Source organism: Cyphomyrmex costatus, unplaced genomic scaffold, assembly GCF_001594065.2.
Source record: "Cyphomyrmex costatus isolate MS0001 unplaced genomic scaffold, Ccosl1.0 scaffold378, whole genome shotgun sequence".
Taxonomy (NCBI): domain Eukaryota; kingdom Metazoa; phylum Arthropoda; class Insecta; order Hymenoptera; family Formicidae; genus Cyphomyrmex; species Cyphomyrmex costatus.
Window position 1 is genome coordinate 387,764 of NW_017277972.1, and position 21,193 is coordinate 408,956.

The 21,193-nt window shown below is 37.4% G+C and overlaps 3 protein-coding genes across 3 annotated transcripts in view; 1 reads left to right on the forward strand and 2 right to left on the reverse strand.

The window, feature by feature from the left end:
- LOC108776766 (serine/threonine-protein kinase PLK1) overlaps positions 1–2,780 on the reverse strand; it is a 37,882-nt gene extending 35,102 nt beyond the window's left edge. The window contains exon 1 of the mRNA XM_018543472.1: positions 1,992–2,780. Within this exon, the coding sequence (XP_018398974.1) occupies positions 1,992–2,780 (789 nt within the window). The remainder of the gene's footprint in view (positions 1–1,991) is intronic.
- Positions 2,781–12,054: 9,274 nt separating this feature from the next.
- Positions 12,055–15,781, forward strand: Plekhm1 (Pleckstrin homology and RUN domain containing M1). The gene is made up of 3 exons (XM_018543455.1): positions 12,055–14,131; positions 14,635–15,270; positions 15,342–15,781. Exons 1-3 carry the CDS (start codon positions 12,818–12,820, stop codon positions 15,504–15,506), a joined length of 2,115 nt encoding a protein of 704 aa, XP_018398957.1. The 5' UTR covers positions 12,055–12,817; the 3' UTR covers positions 15,507–15,781.
- A 1,329-nt stretch (positions 15,782–17,110) lies between these two features.
- Positions 17,111–20,134, reverse strand: Sas-6 (Spindle assembly abnormal 6). Its single transcript, XM_018543467.1, has 4 exons — positions 19,779–20,134; positions 18,744–19,273; positions 17,825–18,573; positions 17,111–17,735 (listed from the first exon to the last, which is right to left on the reverse strand). Exons 1-4 carry the CDS (start codon positions 19,965–19,967, stop codon positions 17,182–17,184), a joined length of 2,022 nt encoding a protein of 673 aa, XP_018398969.1. The 5' UTR covers positions 19,968–20,134; the 3' UTR covers positions 17,111–17,181.
- Positions 20,135–21,193: the final 1,059 nt, after the last annotated feature.

Consider the following 21,193-nt stretch of genomic DNA (forward strand, 5'->3'; position numbering starts at 1 on the left):
TAGTATCGATCCTAACATTCCTTAATTTATTAACGAGATCTAAACTGTTTTTTATGTAGCTAGAAGCCTCTCATATGGCTTTATTGATAATATTATGTAAATATAAAGATACTAAATTATATAGCGGGCTATTAATTGGAGACACTATTAGGAGTATAAATAAGTTTCCGCTGTTTGACAAAAGATGGCGCCACCAGTATGTTATGGTTAAAATTGTCTGCTGTAAAACGTCATATCGTAAGGTTGGACATCTGGCAACAACATAACCTTGAAATATTAGCGATTTTGTATCAGCATCATATATCTTTTTTCGTGTGAAAATGTCGAATTTTGAGCCGAATAAGCGTCATTTGCGGGAGCTTCTTTAATTTGAAGAAATCTGCAGCTGAGGTGCATCGATTGCTTGTAGAAGCATATGGTGAGGCTGTCTTAAGTGAGAGAAGTTGCCGTGAGTAGTTTCAAAAATTTAAGAACGGTGAATTTGACGTCGAAGATAAAGAACGTAGTTTCGACTTTTTTTGTTTTTTCGACGTGGACTCTACCAATTACCAGAAAGATGGGAAAAAGTAATAGCTAGCGATGGACAATACTTTGAATAAAACAATAGGTACTTTCACCGTTCTTTCACAATAAATGCCCAATTTTTAATGAAAAAACGGCTGAAACTTATTTATACACGTAATATATTTATACACGTAATTCTCAGTATGAATATCCCGGTTTATGAATCTTTGTGAGCCCGTATGCTCTAGGAATGAGCCATCGGTCGATAGTAATCTCCGATATGCGTAATCATCAATATATATAACTTGCCTTTCCATCTGACCGGTAAACTACGTAAGTCGCAAATAATTTTCTTTGTTGGATCTTTAACAATTCTCTCGTATGTATCCGTATTTAAATCTTTCGTAATCTTTCACAACATGATTAAAAAGTAAAATAAAAAAATGTATTTTACATTTAAACAATGTATAGTACATTCATGACTTTTGATTAGAATTTTAAAATGACGTTAACTTTTTTTTTTTTACAAAAATATGTCAAAAAAAGCTATTTTTTCAAAATTAATTGTGCTTTGAAAACCTGTTCTACTTAAAATTTGACTTATGACATCATTTTCAGCATCCATATGAAACATCTTGCCTGGTTCAAGGTAATTAAGAAAAACAGTAAATTAGTATTACCGAGTGAAAAAATATGGGAATAATTATTGCCGGATAATCACGTCCGCATCTCGCATTTCCGATCAATTCGACGTAACACGACAATCGGTTTGTTCTTCCCTTCACACGCTCATCTCTCTTCGGTAAGCAGTAATCACGCAATCAGCTGCAGCAAACGTCGCTTTGCGCCGGGCGGTGTGGCGCGACGCGGCAAAACAATAAGGATTACGCGGCGCGGCCAATTGCACTGACTGATTTATTGTCGGGTGACAGGTTTTAAAGAAGATCTTAAACGATAGGCTCCCAACGTGCGTTGGCAATATACAGAACGGTATCGAACGCTAGAGAAGGTCGGCCAGCTCTAAACGAGCCGTAATCCCGCGATTCCCACGTATACTGATCGTCGCGAGATGCCATTCCTCGCCGCGAAAAACGGGACCTCGACAATGCGATCGGAGCGCAACACGAGCCAACGACAGGTGCGCTCCCTCGAGTCGAGTGGCGTGGGGAGTTTATAAATACTCGTTACTCAAATCTCTGTACAATTTGTCAGCAGTATAATCTTGAAACTAAAATTATTAGTTTACAATGAGTCTTTTGCTTTTACCACTTTTTACCAGTTCACCTCTTGCCTCTTCCTACCTGCGCAGTTTTTTCGTTTTCTGTCTCCTGAGATAAAAGTTGATGAACTTACGGGAAGAGGCAAGAAACGTAAAAAAGAAACGCGATTGTCGATGACGGTCGCAAAGAAGGAAAAAGGTATGAAATAAAAAGCATGAAGCAAGAAATAGATCAGGCTTAAAACTATCCTAGGGAACTCGTGTATACCTTTCCCAAAAACTGTCCTTTGTAGTAGGCGTTCCCCTGGACGGGATCGACAACGTAATCGCTTTCTTGCTCGGCGGAGTTGTTCCACGAGGAAGACATAGAGGGGCCTGGGGCCTTGGCGACGCTAGTCGTTCTCGCCAACGAGACCGGCACAGCGGCCGTACCGAAGCGGCCACCGTTCGTCGTCGAGGTGACGTTGCTACCCGTGGTGGTGGCCACGTTGCTGGCCGACGTGGAGACATCTTGGGCCAGATTGTTGTCGGTCCTCGAGGTCGACGGTTGCGCCAAGGAAGTCGCGTAAATGAGCGTGGAGGTCGGCGTGGCGGTCCGTGCCTCCTCCTCGTTCCGGAACATTGCCGCGCCGCCCGCGCCGTCGCCGATGTCCTTGAGGAGATCGATGTCCGTGGGGATGGCAGGGTAGATGACCTGCCTCGAAGACAGCTCGATCTCCGAGGGTAAGGACGTACCGTGCCTGCGGCTCCTTCGACGCACCAGGCTCTGCAAAGAGGCGGAGCCCTTGGAGAAGCCTTGGCGCGACCGACCGTCCGGCACCGATCTGGTGCTGCCAGTCCCGGCGAAATTGATTCTCCGCTTCGAGCATTCCGGCTCCGAGACGGTGCGGATGGTCTCGTCGAACTCCTCGCGGTATCTGGCGACGTGGCAGGTCGCCGCCACCTCGGCGGAGCGCAACTCGGTGCCGCACATCGTCTCCGAAAGTAGACCGCGGCTGGCCGTCGTCACGTCGCGCGCTATGGCACCCTGCACGTCTATTATGCTCGGCGATAACATCTCGACGATCGACGATTGGAATTCCACGATTGGAATCAGCGCGTGAGCTTCGCGTTCCGCGCGGAACTCGTCATCGGCTTGGTGAAAAAGCGAAGTCGACGACTGTCACGATTCGCAGACTTCGCGGAAAGGATTTACATTTTGGAACGCGTTCGAGGTTGTCGGCAACTCGATGGAACATCGTCGACGATCGCGGTGATTCGCAGCTTCTCCGGGAGCAATCGCGAGATCTTGCAACTAGGAGTGCAGTCAGGGTCGTCATATCTAGATCGACTAGATAATGAAACGACTGTACAGCGGTTCCAGGAAGTTTCTTCGGACGTCATTGATGTCGCGGCGCCAACGCATCGAACCGGATACTATATCTGGTTCAGATTTGACAACCGCGGGCAGATGACTGCGAAACTCGCAGGGATGGAGTCTAACATCCACACGACGATGGGAAGCACAGTAAATCGCAAGACAGGAAATTGTGGTGATGTTAGACGAAAGATTCTCGTTCCCGTCGATCTGATTGCCTGAGTGTGTCGATCACTCCTTCTAAGTCCAACAAGGTTGACATGTCACGCTTATTTTCCAGAGCGAGACGGGGTCGTCCTACCTCCGACGAGCGCCGCGACACACGTGCATCTCCGCTCGATAGTTGATGTCACCCGTCCCCCCCGGATGCTCTCGCACGAGATGCCCTCCTCCGAGGTACCGCCGCAATCACTGTCGAACCGGCAGCACTTCACCAGGAAACGATGCTGGTCATTTCACACAGAAAACAGGGAGGACCTTCCATGATCACAGAAGAGTCTTTTGCCACCTGGAGCTTTTGTGCACACCGCAGTTCCTTTATAAGTTTCTTTTAACACGACGTTCCCTGAGATGATTCCACGTCATCGAGAATGTTTCGGTAAAGATGCTTCTTGTAGTTTTGTCTGCAAAACCCGAACTCACCCCATGAACTCTTCGATACAACACAATTCGCGACACTTTCGCCAGCTCACTTCGACCCGTAGCTGGTGTACGCTTGCCACTATTCGTCGCTGCGCCGACCTGACGACCGACACCCTCTGCCTCCGCTTGTTCTGCCCCCCACTACTATCAGCAGAGTCAGGGGCGTACGATCAAGAGAGAAGAATCAGAATGACGACGACGAATCGAAGGGTTTCGTCAATTTCTTCCTCCACTGCCGCTTCCGCGAAATAGATTCTGAGCAGTGTCTTTCGTTATCTCGATAAAATCATCTAGAAGAAATGGCTTTATCTTATCTTCATACCTAGATTATTAAGAATATAGATTATTTTTGTTTTATCTTAGATAATAGAAATGTTATCTTTTTTAAACTATCTAAGATTGTGTACATACAAGAGTATTACAAGAAATTAACTTCCAGTATAGTAGAGATGAGGATATTTTTCGTTCTATAGGTAAAAGACTGAGATTAATGCGATACTAGTCATTTAAAGATATATTGAAATACTTTCATATTTAGATAAAAGTTCTAAGGAAATAGATATTCTTCATTTGTATCCACATGTCAATTAAATTTTTTTAAAAATATCATCATTGCCATCATCAGTGCTAGCAGAGCGCCTCTTTAGTTGTAGACAACAAATATTAATTCGTACGAAGAAATCGTAAATCAGACGAGATGTTCGAACTTTTGTTCTTAAAAAATAAAAATTTATAAAAATATGAAATCGCATTTTTGTATCTTAAATTGTTTTACTACCTAATAGTTATTTAAAAATAAAATTATTTTATAAAAATTATTTAGAACAAAAATTTTTTTTTATCTTTTATCTAGATTAATGTAAAATTAATCATTTTTATCTTATCTAAAACACATTTTTGTGTAATTTATCTTATCTATATCTAGATAATTTTTAATTATCTAAGCGCAACACTGATTCTGAGATTATCTGTAGTTACACATTGAGAAAAAAATGTACTAAATTTTAAGAAATATTTTTTTGAATAGTGCCATTTAAAATTTATTTATAGCATATTTTTTTAAGACATCACGGATAAATGAATTCTCAAGCGTCCCATGTTTTTTTTATTTACAAATTACAAACTCCTAATTAAACAAATATTATAGATAGAACAAATCGCGTGATGACAATAAAAAATAAAGTTGCATTAATAACTTTAGTTTAATTGAAAGTATATATAATCTTAATTAATTCAATAACACTATTGATAAAACAAATAACATTTTATTAAAATAAAAATTGAGACATATTTGCTTTATTAATAGAATTGAATTAAAAACATTTTTTTCATTAATAATAATTATATTTTTGATTAGAATTAATTAATTTTGTAAATTAATTTTAATAAATTATATATAATTTTAATTCGAATTATTCCAATTATTTCTTTTTAACTAGAATAATGTGGTTAATATTATCATAACATTACTCACATAAATATCATTTTTTCCCATGTAATGACAAACGATCTGAGAAAGAATAAGGAATAACGAGACTGCGAATATATACTGATAAATATAAGAAAACGGTAGCGAGTATCTCCACCACCAATTTCTCTCTGTCATTCGTACATCGGGAACGAGTAAGAATGCAAGCGTTAAAAATGCGAGGAAAGCGAGTGTCTCTGTTTTATTGAAACACGCAAATCGTCGCGTGCGATCGTACGAAAGTAGAATACGCTGTATGTGCACTTATGCCACTCGTGCTCCTCGAAGTAGTATGTACAGCATGGCCAAAGCTAAACTCGCGAAGAATTCTGCAGCGCACCGTGAGAAAGCGCATTGTTTCTAGCACAAGTGCGCTGCAGAAAGGAAATACGAAGATCGGCGTTTATTCGCCTCGCCATTCTCGCCAACAAGGAGAAAAGTCGTTCAGTTAAATAAACTGTACAAATGAACAGTTAGAAAAAGTCACCGTCGAAAGATTAATAAACAATAGATTGACAATTGTGAAAGTAAATTTGCTACTAGAAAAAGCCTCAGACGAGGGGGTAATCACTTAATGTAATCGTGGGACGGAATCCCTGAAATCATTATAAAATTTATATAAAATTTCGATATATAATCCGACAATTACAAGAAATAATTGTGTAATATTAGGTAAAATCGTTTATTTTACCAAATGATCGCATATATAGTGAGGAAAAATTATTTGTCATCAAATAAAATTATATAAAATTAAATGAAATCATGTAATCTGTGGGACAATATTTTAGATAGTGGTTACCCCCTCGGCCTCAGATCTTTCTTATAAGTACAAACGATTATAATGCCTGTTTCCATCGACATATAGATTAACTTTAATCTCGGTTTAACTTACTGTTCATCTTTTTCCAGTTCTAAGAATTAGAAAATGATAAAGCGCATGTAAATTGAACCAAGATTAAGGTTAATCTACATTGGTGGAAACGAACATAAAGCCGTAATCACACTATGAATTACGAATTGCAAGTTGCAGTTGATAATTCTATTTTAAGAGGTAGAGCCACTGTAGATCACGAAAAATAAGCCTAACTTTATGAATTTTTTTCGAAAATGTAATGAAAGAAATGTATTTTAGGTCTTTGTTGTACAATACATACATTGAAGTGTAAAAAAAATTTTTTTATAGTGATTTTGTTACTAAATGGCGACAGCTCTGCAATGGTAACGTCTTCTCATGAACAATATGCTTTGCGACTGAAACGATAATTTCGGTAATTTTTACCCTAGAACAAAAAATCAAAGATTTTTTAAATCTACATTTCAAAAGTTAGAGAAAGTACGGAAATTGCAATATACCGAAAATGGTATGAATTTGAAGTATAAATGTTAAATTTAAAGGGTAAAAAATATGTGAAAAATTGTTTATATAAAAGAAGTATGCAACATAAAAAAAAATCCGTACGTCTTTCTTTATAGAGAATGTAATTTTGAAGCTGCAGTTAAAATGTCAAGTAAATCGATAAAAATTTGTGGGAATTATGTTTCCAGCCAGCAAACAAAGGATTTCGAGAAAAATGCGCGTTTAAAGTTTTATGTAATAATCAGCGATAGAAATGTTTACTTTTAATCTGCGATGTCTGTATCATACAATAGGCCTTCTTTTTCTCCTGATCCTTGGCTGATTTTAGAGATGATCGAGTCGCACATAACTATTATTAATTCCCTTATTATTCTCAGAAGAACCTCTTCGTTAAAGTTACAATCTTACCGAAAAGTACGGACGCTTTAAACTTCCAAAAATGACACTTGGGAATTTTTCTTTGCTATAAGACCTTTTGTATCTTATTTCTATGAACTTAAAGCATCATTTAAGCAAAAAAAATCGATTTTTTGAAAATTCTAAAGTGACTTTACCTCTTAATCAATCACGATGCAGCGAGTACGAACTAGGCTTTAGAGTACAGTTTACTTGATGCTTCGAAGCATCCCAGTGAACAATAAGGCGTCTTTAAGACGCCTAAAAGACGTCATAAAATTCTGTAGGACGTCCGAAAAATTTACTAAAAGGCGTCTTTAAGGCGTCTTTAAGACGCCTTATGTCTGTCTTTTAGTAGTCTTATTACACGTCTGTCAGACGTCATATTAGACATATTTTAGACATTTTGATGGATGTCTCTCAGACATTCCTTATAATGGTCTATAAGACGTCTTTGAGACATTCTACAATGTCATTGTTCAGACATTTTTCAGATTAATTTTGGACATTACGATTTTTCTGGATTAAATTAGGTTATATTGACAGAGTTTCGATATACACACACACACACCGCCAGTACTATGAAAATCTAATATTATCTAATATTATCTAATATTATCTTATTCTTGTTCTGCAAAATGTCTTAAACAGATATGTCCAAAAGATATCTTAAAAAAGATGTCTTTATAGGATTTGACTAAAAGTCGTCTTTAAGATATCTTTTTGTAAAATCTTAAAGTCGTCCTGGAAAGGACGTCCAAAAGACGTCTTAAAAAGAATTGTCTTTAGGACTTGGCTAAAAGTTATCTTAAAGATGTCTTTTTGTAAACGTCTTAAAGTCGTCTTTTTTAAGACGTCTTTCGGATTGTCTGTTAGACATTCATGTTCACTGGGTTTTTATTGACCAATCGTAAGAAAGAATTTCTAACTGCCCAATCAAAAAATGTTTCGAAGCATTTATAGCACTAAGTGTGTCTAAGTCTAATTATTTTGATAAGTGATACTGAATCGATAAGATGTCATGATCTTATTTCTCATTAATTTTCTCATTAATAATTGTCATTGTTAACGAAGTTATTATATAGAGAAACGCTAGTGTGGAGTTTAAAATTGGTAATGCATCGAGTATCAAAAAATATGTTGAATTTACAGCATCAGACAACAACAGTTTAGATGTATAATTAATTGAAAACAATCGTATTTATTAATGGAATAAAATACGATACTTTTAATTGCTTTAATAAAATATGTTGTTTGTTTCATTAATAGGTATATACAAGATTATTTATTTATTTTTAATTAAACTACCGTTGCAGCTACCGCCTTCTGCAGATTGAAATTTTCTGATAAGTTTTGCAAATAAATTGGAAATCTTGCATAAAGCGTATCCTAAATAGTAAGGTGACATTAAATGACGTCAATAAGAAGTCGTTAAAACGTCACTTGTTACTTGCACGTCACTGCAGCTGGGGGTGACTCGATCGAGCGCGTGTCGGGGCGTCTAAAGTAAACGAGATAAACGATAAAACGCGAGTGATCGCACGCAAAAAGATCATATGTAGAATAAACTTGTCGTCTCGGCTTCAATCGCGAGAAAGAATTTCACTAATTAATCAATGAGAAACTGTTTGAAAACATTTGTAGCACAGAAAAATATCATTCTGTTGCTAAGAAAAAGTGATTGCTCGATTTATATTTCTTTCTTTTCAGTAACAGTTATCTTTGGCGCGAGAACTGGCTCAAGCGAGTCGCGCTCTTTGCGCGTTCTGTCACCTGCAATTTTATACGAGAATTCAAGTCGCACTTCGTACGTCCCTGTCTCTACCTATTCGCTTCGTTGTCCCCGTGTCCAACCTGCTGTCTCCTTCACGCCCGTTTGTCTCGATTGCATTTTCTCCTTCTTTCTTCTCTCCCTCGTGCCGGCGCGCGGCGCGCGCAGCGCTCCACCGTGCCGTCAAGCCGTGGAGCATGCAACTTAACGTTTCATCATGCGTATTCGGTCATTCACACACGGTATACCTGTTCCAACATTTGTGATGCACTCTAAGTGCGTATCTAAATATAGGAATGAGAATAGAAAGGGACGAACAAATGCTACGCCGCCGGTCGTTTACTTTCGGATCGAAAATCTCCCTTACGCTTTTGGAATCTGATCGATTTAGGCTTGCGCGAATTTTCATAACCATTGATTGTGAGAAAAATAAAAATGGATGAACCAGAACATTCTGATTATATCAGTCAGAATTCTGGTTATCACAGAATTCTGCATGGAATCACAAAAAGTCTGATTACATATAATCAGAATTTTTATTAGACAAGACATCAGGGAATAAGGAATGTGGGAAACCGAATTTTCTGGTTATAACAAACATCCTAGGATTCTAATAGTGTGAAGACTTTACGCCAAAAATGTTTGGTTAAATTGATTAGAATTATCGTTGAAAATGAATGTATCAGAATTTCAATTAATTTTCAATTAGACATTTCCTTTATAGGGTCTTCATCCTATTAGAATATTTAGTAAACCTTAACTAATTAAAAAATTCATATTTATTCATCTTTCACCAGAATTCTGATTAATTCAGTCAGATATTTTTCCTATACATGTAGTCTTCATCGTACATCTACTACAATCTATACCAGATTTGTATATATATATATATATATATATATGTATATATATATATATATCTTATCAGAAAGTTCTATTTTCCAGCAGAATTCCATTTAATTCAATCAGACATTTTTCTCATATAGTCTTCACTCAAAATGAATCGTTAATCATTTATACACATACCTATATGTATAGACAACAATTGAATTGAAGGAGTGTTAAAAGAGCTGACGTATTGCACGATGCAAATCGCTGTCGTGGCACGTTAGATTGTGTCAAATCATCCACTCGAACGTATGCGATTCAAGTTCACTGGATTAGAAGCAGCGAACGATTACTGGTCGCTTTTAATGACGTTCCTGTCAGAGCTGTCACACAATTTTTGCGGTTGTAAATTGAGAGAAAGCAACTGCACATGAACTTTTTAAACTAGAATAGAGTAAATTCTATTATTATTTCGATAATGAATTTTGATACTTTGCGGTAAATATATCCAAATTTGCCCCAGAAAACTCTCAAAATGCATAATTGATGCTAGATCTGTAAAGTCTTGTACCCCATGGTACTAAAAATTATTTTGAAATTTTCGACAGAGGAAAGAATCGAACAGTCGCATTGCAAATGCAAATAGCTGAATTGTTCAAATGTGTTAATTCTCTCTCCGTCCGAGATTTCGGAGCAAGTCCTAAATAGCACCGTAAAGACAAGACCTATTTATGTTAATTAAAGAACTAATTAATTTCATGGGAATTGTTATTTTATGTATGTAAATGTTAATGTTTAGAAACGGGAGTAGTAGGAAAATTAGCCTATGTTACTAGACACAACGAAAATCTAAAAGACAAAGTATAATAAAATCTTGTATAAATTCAGGTCAAAAAGAAATAAATAAGTATTGAAAAAAAGAATGCAATTATAACAAAAAAGGTAATCAAATAAAAAGTGAATAAAATATAAATTTTAATCATTTTATTATAAATTTTAATTATTTTATAAGTCACTACATTTGATAAAATATACATTTAATTGTAACAAAATCAATTAAATTTAAGTTTCGTATTAAACTATATGGAACAAAAAACAACATTCCGAGAAATTTTTAATTTATACATTAAAAAAAAGAACAAAAGCGCCATGTCGTAGTAAAGAATGATTTGTAAAGTGTGCAAGTTTTGAATGTACTTGACTATAAATTTAACCTTAGATATAATATTTAAAAAATTATAACAATTATTTGGAATAAAAGTATTTTAAGAGAATTACGAGCAAAGTTCAAAATTCCAGATTCTTTTATATTTTCCCTGACATTTCCCGATTACCCTGACCAATTTTAAATTTCCTGACTTTTCCCGGTTTTCCAAATCCGTGGGAACCCTATTATATTCGTTTGCAATTCTCAGAACTATAGAAATAAATTACACAAAAGTAAATTAAATTGAAAGTTTTAATATATTTAGAAAAACTACATATAACAGTATATAAATTCACGCGAAATTATATATAAGCAACTCAGATCCAAGCTAGATTGTTATAGGCTTCGTATTAGTTCTTATATTAACGGTCTATAGTATTGAATACTGAATATTGTTTTAATAGGTATAAATAGAACGTTTCGGTTCATTTTGAACCTTCCTCAGCTAATGTATATATTATTCAATTAAACATCAATTCAACTTAAAACGATCCTTGTAAGACATATGTCACATTAAATTGCTACGATAAAAATTATAACTATATGGATCTAAATAGATCCTCGCAACTCCGCGGGCTCCAGAGTGAATCGATCAATCTCATCTTTTCTCTCGCGGGTTATTCTTGAATTCTTATCTAGAACAAACACTATAACGATTGCGAAATAACACTTCGAAAAAGCTTGAGGATCGAACTTGTGTCAGATCTATAATTAGTCGTCGTCGCTGCGGTCGCTCGATAGAATTCCATTATTCCCGTCGAAAGGACGGTGTATCGCTGGAAATAGCATCGGACAAGCGGGACAAGTGCGGTAAGATATGGGGGATTGGGGCAGCACACCTGGCTGGTGCACTCGACGACGATGGTGGTGGTGGCAATTGGTAGCAATTGGCAACGAGGTAGCGACGCGACCTGTCGTCGTCGGGTCGCGTGTACCATCCTCAAGGAGTAGGGCTGATTCTACAATGTGCTTTTTGTTTTCCGTTTCCTACTGTTTATTTCCGTTTGCCTCTTGCCCTATTTGACTATAAGAAGGCAAGAGACAAACAAGGCAAGAAACAGGAAACAAAAAGTAGAGTAGAATTAGCCCAGCTGTCCTAGAAACCAGACGGTGGCGCGGCCATGTGACGCGTCGTTCGACGCGCAGCTCACTTCAGACTTCTGCAGAATCACTCGATCGCGACGGACGCGTTTCGGTCCGAGTGCTTTCAATCGCATACTTTTTGAAAAGTGATGCCAAGTGATGCCGACTTCGATCGTGCTTTGCATTTCATTTTGATTTCGTTTATCTCGCGAATCCGTTTTCGTTGGTTCTGACGCGCGTTATTGCGGCGTGACGACGTCGTAGACGCAGGCGTTCGATTGTCCGTCCGCGGGCTACGCCATTTTCGCGGGCAATTTCGTCATCCTCTCCGTTCACAACTCGTGACAAGACACTGGTCGTATCGCGGGCGTTCGCCTGCGGGAGCCCATTAGAAACAAAGCGGAAGATGTTTGCTTTGCTCCGCTTCGCCCAATCGACAGCGATCAGAGCACGATCGTTTGATGACGTCGCGGAAATCTGTTGCGCGTTGAGAGAACGTGGGAGGGATTCGTGGAATTGTCACGGTGTTCCCTATAATCCGTCATAATTACGTCGTGGATCGTGACCGATGGAGAGTCCATAGAAGAGCGAATGGTTTTTTTTTTCTTTTGTTTCTCAGGCACCCTAACCTACTTCGTGGACACGGCGTTCGCGTGATAAGGCTCGGCGTGTGTGTGTGTGAATATACGCGACGATGACTTCCATCGCTCGGCACTTCCTCGTTCCCTCGTCAGTAAATTAAAGTTCCCTTGCTTCGAACGTAATAATAATCTACGCAACACGCGTTCGTATCCTGACAAGACGAGCAGTCGCGTATGGTTATAGTGTCACGTGAGGCACACATCCGGAGGCGACGACTCGCAATCCCCTCCGGTTAATCCTCGGACTCGAGGATTTCGCGACGCGACCGCGAAGATGCTCCAGCGACGAGATCGCGGCAGAAGACGTGTCCCCGCTGTGACGTACCGCGTTCCCACCACACAAGATGAACTCGCTGCTGAGGATGTCCATAATGGGCAACAAAAGGAACCTGCTGGTCCGCGACTCACTGCAGAGGCAGCTCAATACGAGCGTCATGGAGATGCAGAGCGCGCCGGGGGTCGCCGACGACGGCGGCGGCGTGGTCGGCAACTGCGACGAGACCATGACTCTCTGCTCCGTCCTGGAGGCCGTGTTTCTGCACGGCTTGAAGGACAGCTTGCTGAATCGGGTGACCGAGGCTCTCAGCGGTCCCGACTTCGACGCCATGCCGCAGCCGAGCTTCTGGGGTCCTCTGTTGGTCTTCTCGCATCGTCAGATTATAGACCAAATACAGGCCCTGAGTCAAGTCACCACGGAGGTCGGGTACTGTCGAGCGTGGATACGACTGGCGCTGAACGAGGGTCTGTTAGCTAGCTACTTGTGCGCCATAAAGAAAGACAATTCAGCTTTGAAACCGTATTACAATCGTTCAGCTTATATCAGGGACGTGGACCTCGTTGATGTTGCGCAAAGATTGATAGAGAACTTGGATTATGTACGATTCGAATTGGCCTGCAACAGCAGCCTCTTGAACTTCTGGTCCTCCACTCCTCTACTTATAGCTGGCATCTGGTCCCCACCGATGAAATCTTGTCCCGTATTTAGCGCCGTAGATATAGCGAAAACGATAAACAGCGAGACGGCCGATAATTTTGACGAGGTGGAAACAAGTTCGATCGGTAGCTCCGTCGGAATAGGATCTTTCATTTCCTCGCAATCTGTGTTCAACAATGTAATCACGGAAGACGAGGCGTTGAAAATTATTCTAGAATCTAATAGCACTGTTCATCAATTGCACGATAATCCAACGGGCAACCTGCAGGAAAGCAATGTTGCTCAACAGTTACCCAGCGATTCTGCAAATGCTGTAAAAAGTTCGGAAGATGTCAAGCGAGTGGCCAAGGAGGTACAACAACAGATGTCAAATGGCAATGCAGAAAATACAGACATTGCTGATACGGAGGATCCGCCACAAGATGCTTCGAAGGATGAAGTTGTTAACGATGCTAATGCGGCCACTGTGGGAAATTCATTGATAGGGAAGTTAGGATGGTCGACGTCGTTCGAAGATTGTCAGTCTTCTTTAACCTCACCTGTGATGCCTCACGGATCAAGCGTGGATACACCTCGTACACCCGGCGAAGGTCCTACATATGACGCACTCATTCAAAGTTACCAAACTGGAAACAGTACAGTGGCAGATTTGCAAGAATTTCTAAAGAAATATCCGAAGAAGGAAACTGTTGAAGAAAGCCCTAAGACTCAGCCTGAACCAAAGGTATCGTATATTTCTGGTGTACAAAATATTAAATAGAAAAATAACAAGGACTCTCTGTATAAAAATAATCAATAACAATAAAAGGGCGAAGTAAGAGTCAAATTAAGATTAAAATTACAAATAGTATAGACATGTTGACATATATTTAATTTTAAACTAAGAATACAAAATTGTTAAAAATATGATTACAAAAAACTACTTAAAATCTACTTGAAAGGTGATGCAACTAGTTTCGACTCTAAATTGAGTCCTCCTCAGACTTCAAAATTTGTTTAATGGATAAAATTATTATAAGTATATACCATTGTCAATGTAGACATTTAAGATGTATAACCATTTTAAAATTAATAATACGTTCCGCTTATAATGATAAAACATTGTAACTGCAAAGTAATGATGGATTAAAATAAATAAGTATTTATAATATATATATTACAAGTATAAAATATTTACAAACGCTATTTCACTTAAAAGTAATTCAACGATTAATTTTTCTATTCCAGGCTATGGTGAACTTCGACGAGCAGTTGGGTAATATTCCAAATGAAAAGGGTTTAGACGTGCAAAATTACAGTTGTCTTGAATGTGGCCACGCGATTGGCATGACCTTCTCGAAAGCGCACGTGTGTGCGTATTCGGGCGATTACTACTGTTCGAAGTGCATGGCAGAGGGGCAATATCTCATACCGTCGCGTATCATTCACAATTGGGACTTGAAACAGTATTCCATTAGCCGAAAGGCCGCTTCGTATTTAAAAGGCAAGCCGGCCCTGCTGGACATAAAGATCTTAAATCCGAGGATTTACATGGCAGTAGATACTATGGCACAATTGCAGTCGTTACGGATCCAGTTGAATCTACTGAGAGCATATCTATTCACATGTCGCGAACCCATTATTGAATCCCTACAGAAGAAAGTCACGCCGAGAGATTACCTGTACGAACACGTTCATCAATATTCCGTTTCCGATCTTCTGGACATACCCAATGGGATTCTCGCACAGCAACTTCAAAAGGTTGTCGAATTCGCGAGGAATCATGTAATAAATTGTTGGCTTTGCAGTCAGAAGGGCTTCATATGCGAAGTGTGTAACGATACAAAAGTCATTTATCCTTTCAATATGGAGTCTACATTCCGGGTAAGAGACATGTCGTATTTCGTTTTATCTATTATTTCCTATTTTAATATTTAATTTGACTATTTATTTAGTGTGGAGCGTGTAATGCCGTATTTCATGCAAACTGTTTAAACGCCAGTAAACCGTGCCCGAAGTGCGAACGCAAACGTAAACGGATGGATATGCCTCTTTTGGATATGGGATGTACAGATCTACCGAACAGCAGTGTGTCATCGTCTCCGATTGAAACGAATTAATGTATATTGTTAATATTGACAATGCTTTATTGTTTGTATTCCGAAAAGTTAATTTTGCCACGCACATTCTTGTAATTTTAAAACTATGAATTCCGGCGCCTGCTATTCTCATGTAAATAATTGTATCATATGCATAAAAATGTATGAAAATGTAACATATTTTTGATCAGTTCTTCTCAAATGTATATCGTTATTATATACTTGTACATACTCTTATATAATTAGAAAAATTTTTGTACCTTTCGAGATTGGCAGCTTTCCGTACCAAACACATATAATACATATATAATAGACATTTATTATAATTGTATGTACAAAAGTAGTAAAATATATGAAATCATTAATGACTCTTTTATCGCTATTTATTATATTTAATACTGTTGCTCTATTTATGTAATTTAATAAATTGACATGCTTTATAAGATTGAATTTACTCGATACATTTGTACCTTGTGGCACATTTTTTTGAAAACTGGATATACAAAGATTTTAAGTTTATACAACATTGTAACAATTGTTTTCCAATGACTTTTATAACAGATATACAAATATAAATCATACAGGTGTATAAATGTAACAGAATTTTCTAATCTATTCTGTGAGGCACATTATTTCTGATAAATAGCCTTATTTATGTGGTCATAAATCGTAAAATTAAAGATATATATATATATATATATATAAATATATAAATTAATCTTATATATATGTATATAGTTCTTTCCATTAATATTTTCATTTATATATAAAAATATTTATACAGATATTACACATAAAATCCACAAAGATAAAATTATTTTCCAGGTACCTATGTGATTAATATGCCTTAAATGTAATTACGAATCTAATAATAATGAAAATAATCATTTGCATGATATTTAAATCGTGATTGTATGTGATAAAATGAAAAATTGTGCCATATTAAAATTACTTAAAATTACTCTATTACAAATTTGCTGGTTATAAAAAATACGTTTCTTTATATTGTACAATATTTGACATAAGTGTCTGAAATTTGCAATCACGTTAAAAACATTTAAATTAAGAACTATTGAAAAAATTATTTAATTATAGTCAATATTATAGATTGCAATTTTTGATTTACATGAATGCATATATTATTATATATTATGCTATAAATATATCAATTTCACTGGAGTTTACTTTGCCAAATAATATAAATTATATTAAAAATCCAGTAATCTATTATAAAATTATGCTAATAATATTGGAGCTAACTAGAGTTGATACAAAAGAATATTGTAAGGAATAATGAAATTTTTCTACCAATGTATACGTATTTTATACCATAGTGAACGAGATCGGAGTATGTTAGTGTATAGTATATACAAATAACATTATACATATATATCATTATTAATCCTACATTGATATAAATATACTGACGATAGCCTAATATAATTTTTGTAATTTGTATAAAGAGGTGCAGGATTAAAAATAGTCTAAAATTGTTATCTGATAAAAAAATGTCATGTAAATAATACTAAACATTCTTACAAATATTTGTACTATCTCCGAGACGGCAAACTTGAAATATTGTCATTCTAATGATAATATTGCAGTTTTGTCGTTACTACGTTTTGATTCTTAAAGTACTCTAATACGAGTTTAACTCGTCAATTTCTATTGTATATTGACGATCCTTCTCGAACAGTTAATGCAACGTCTTAGGAAAATATGCCGAAGGTAAAATGGGTTTATCAGACAAACCTGCTCGTCTCAATCCGCCCTGCAAGCCAACGCTTGCACTTTTCACTTTTGTACCATTCGAGATCATCGCCGGACCGTTGTTATTCTCGATTATAGCCGGCGCCGAGGTTGAGGCTGCTGGATTTCCTGGTATTTTATTCAACGAGTTGAAACGCTCCATAGGTGTACTAGTACTCGAAATTAGAGCGCCTTTGTTGAAGGTGGTTAATCCTACCGAACTTTCTGCTACACCGACACCCATCGACCGAGCTGTCGAGCGAGTGGTCTGATTGATGTTCGGATTTTGCACGATCGGATTTTTCATCGGTAATCCCGATAACGTATTAGGTTGTATTGTGCTGGGTGCAGGCGTGCGTGTTTCATATCGATTGGGAAATAATTTATTTGTTCTGGGTAACGTCAATGGAACGGAGGATGGTATCGTAACTGGCGCGGGAGTAGTTGCGCTTTGTAATGACGATTGATTGTCCGCTAATCTCCGATTCAGCCAACTGATTACTGCAAAAGATAAGAACTTCCAAAGTATTGCGAGTTACTCATAAACATTTTTATTAATGAAAACAAAATAAAAAATAAGACATTCTTACCGTTATCATTATTTTTTATAATCTTTTCTTTTTCCTCCAATTGATGTTGCAATGTTTTTATCTGTTCTTTCAAATGATCTACTTCATTTTTCGCATCTTTCTCGTCTTTGATAAGACCTTTCATTTTGATTTCCAATTGTCCGACTTCTTTCTGTTTGCTGTCTAACAACCTTTCCTGTTCGAGCGCTATGCTCGTTCTTAATTTTAATTTGGACTTGGTTGATGCAAGTTCATTTTGCAATTTAGTTAAGATTTCATTGGCTTTTACTAACTCGTCACTTAAACTTTTCAAGGAATTTTGCTTGCGTTGCAATTGACTGTCTCTTTCTGTTAAGAGATCTTCTAAATGCTGCTTTTGTTCTTTACCTGTTTTTAACATTTCCATGTGCTTGTTAATAATCACCGTTTTGTCCTTTAATTCTTGTTCAAGCACAGCTACCTTCGTACGCAAACTATTAACAGCTTGATCTCTGTCATGGTAATCTACATCTAATTTGGAATTTTGTTTTTTGAGTAACGCCAAATCTCGTTCGGCGATATTAAGTTGCTTCTCGAGAGTCTGCAGTTGTTTTATTTGTTCCGCATTTGTAGCTTCTAAAAAGGATTGTTTGTCCTTATATGTTATGTTCTGTGTTCGTAATTCAGCAAGTTCTGTGTGTAATTGTTTCACAGTTTCAGCGTGCCTCTGTTCAATTTCTATTTTTTCTTTTTCACATTGCCGTTGCCATTCTAGTCGAGCTTGTGCTAATCTAAAAGATAGTATAAATTATTAATACTTTTCAAATAATATGAATAATTTCAAGCAGATATGAAATATAACTCTTTGTTAAACAATATTATCATTCTAAAGATTCAAGTATTTAGCTATTACCAATGTAATATTTATCATTAATTATTTATAGTATGACTATATACATACCTGTCTTTTTCTATACTAATTTGCTGTGACGAATTAAATTGTATCTGGTTCTTCTCAGTCAAATATTTTTGCTCCAGCTGCTCTAATTCTTTTGTTTTTGTTTCCAGCTTGTTTGTTAAATCATTTAATCTAGTTTCTAAACCAATTGTATCTCTACTTTGTTTCGAAATATTCTCTTTTAGATGTTTAATCTTCATTGCCATGTGTGTTTTCAAATCTGAATCACTTGCGGGTGATATATTTAAACTCAGATGACACAAATGTTTAAAATTATTCGTTTCCACAAGCTTAAAGTTCCAATCTCCAGACTCCTCTGCCAACAACAGGAGAAACTTTGGCGGAGTTTTTGACAGTTGACTCGTTCCTGGAACCTGACATTGTTCCAATAAGCATATTAACTGAGTGGCAAAGTTATCAAAGTCAACCAATAGTCCTTGCTGTGATTTCAACACCTTAAAGTCATCTTCTGTGATGAATAGAGAGTAGAGAAAACACGAATCTTCATCATCAGACAGCATTACACATAGACTCTGAAAGAACAATATATATATATATATAAATATCAATAATAAATAACAAGACTTAGGAAAGAATAAGATATCAAGAATGACAAAACTATTGATATTTATGGATGGTATTCATATTCTTATTTCAAGAATCAAGTTCTTATTTTGAATGTTTTAAGGAATGTCTCTTAAGATGCTAATATAACTTTCTATCTGATATTCACAGTTAATTTTTTAATTTAAGATTGTCTTAGGTACAATCTTAAAATGTGATAAAAATAAAATTAAAGGATTGCGTATCTATCATAATACCTTAAAATAAGAACGGATTATGAATACTACCCTAAGATTAATTCATGACATATATATTGACTGTACTTAAGATGGTCTTAAATGTATGAACCGACTACTACACAGCCTGCAGACGTTCATCGAATAACGAAAATTAACAGAGAAAAACGCAATCAATGTTCATGCAATGAAGCTGTACGTCTTTACATCTTCGGGTAAGATTCAGCAAGTTAATTACCTTGCGACAAACCGGACTGATGCCAGCGTGAATCTCGACATTGACTCGGAGATCCCGCTGGCGCTCCTCTTTATGCTGTGGCTTGACATAAATCCTTTGGACCTTCGTGTAGAGAACGTCGACATTGTTCAGCTGCAAGCCTAAATCGGCGGTGATCGTGCCGCCTGCTATACTGTTGAGATAGTTCATCGTTCGATCGCACTCTCGGCAAGCACTTGTTGACCTCGCGTCGCTCGCCGCGTCTCATTTGTCGACGGGTTGCGGGAAATCCGGCCGAAACGCGCTAAAATCAGCTCAAACGTATGTATACGATATTTACGAGCCGCTTCGCTCAGCTTGCATACTCACATTGCACAAAACGCAAATAAACGCACGCGTATCAGAGACGCGTATAATTGTATATACACTGCTGTGCTATGGGCGCTTGGTAGTCCTAGGGATGTTTGATACTTTATCGATATTTTCAGTATCGATATTTTTCAGTAAGATATCCGATATTTTTCATCGGTACTCTCGATTCGATAATTTCGACACATCGATACATGTCGATACGGTAAAGGTGCAATGGAGGGCAATCCTCTTACTTTAATTTCCACCAATGCAGGTTTAACTTACTGTTTATCTTTTTCTAATTTTTATAACTAGAAAAAGACGAAGAGTAAATTGAACCGAGATTAAAGTTAATCTGCATTGGTGGAAATGAGCATTTAAAATCGATTAATTTACAATTTCACCAACGTCGGTTAAGCTAACCGACGGTTAAGTCCAATGGAATTATCCAATCGCATTTGTCTTTGACCAGAATGAACCAATCACGGATGACACTTTAACTGTCGGTTTACTTAACCGACGTTGGTGAAATTAGCCCTAATGCCCATTTCCATCAATGCAGATTAACTTTAATTTCGGTTCAATTTGCTCTTCATCTTTTTCTAATTCTAAAAATTAGAAAAAGATTAAGGGTGCAAACCCATGCAGCGTAATAGCGTAACGCGGAACGAGAGCAGAATCAATAACGAGCATTCCATGTTTCTAGAGAATCTCGTGATTGGTTCTACTCTCGTTCCGCGTTACGCTATTCCGCTGCATTGCACCCTCAGGCTGGAGTCACATGGAGCGGAAATTACAGCGGAACGGAACAGTGAAACCAATCAGAACTCTACAATTATTCCGCTGCTTTACTTTCTGCGATTGTGATTGGTCTCGCTGTTCCGTTCCGCTGTAGATTTCCGCTCAATGTGACTCCAGCCTCAGGGCGGGTTCACACCTTGACGGAAAAACGGAAAGCGGAAAAGCAGTAGTCAATCAGGTAGTCGACTTTCTGTTAGTTTTGTACTATTTACTACCAGCGCGAGTTCTGATCGGGTAACTGCTCTTCCGCTTTCCGTTTTTCCGTCAAGGTGTGAACCCGCCCT

Excerpts from the sequence above, each read along its gene's own strand:
- Sas-6 (XM_018543467.1), bottom strand. The coding sequence starts at position 19,967 with ATGAACTATCTCAACAGTATAGCAGGCGGCACGATCACCGCCGATTTA. Across the intron at positions 19,274-19,778 it reads TCAGTCCGGTTTGTCGCAAG|AGTCTATGTGTAATGCTGTC; the intron begins GTAATTAACTTG and ends TTGTTCTTTCAG. Across the intron at positions 17,736-17,824 it reads TATAAAAAATAATGATAACG|TAATCAGTTGGCTGAATCGG; the intron begins GTAAGAATGTCT and ends TATCTTTTGCAG.
- Plekhm1 (XM_018543455.1), top strand. The coding sequence starts at position 12,818 with ATGAACTCGCTGCTGAGGATGTCCATAATGGGCAACAAAAGGAACCTG. Across the intron at positions 14,132-14,634 it reads AGACTCAGCCTGAACCAAAG|GCTATGGTGAACTTCGACGA; the intron begins GTATCGTATATT and ends TTTCTATTCCAG. Across the intron at positions 15,271-15,341 it reads ATATGGAGTCTACATTCCGG|TGTGGAGCGTGTAATGCCGT; the intron begins GTAAGAGACATG and ends CTATTTATTTAG.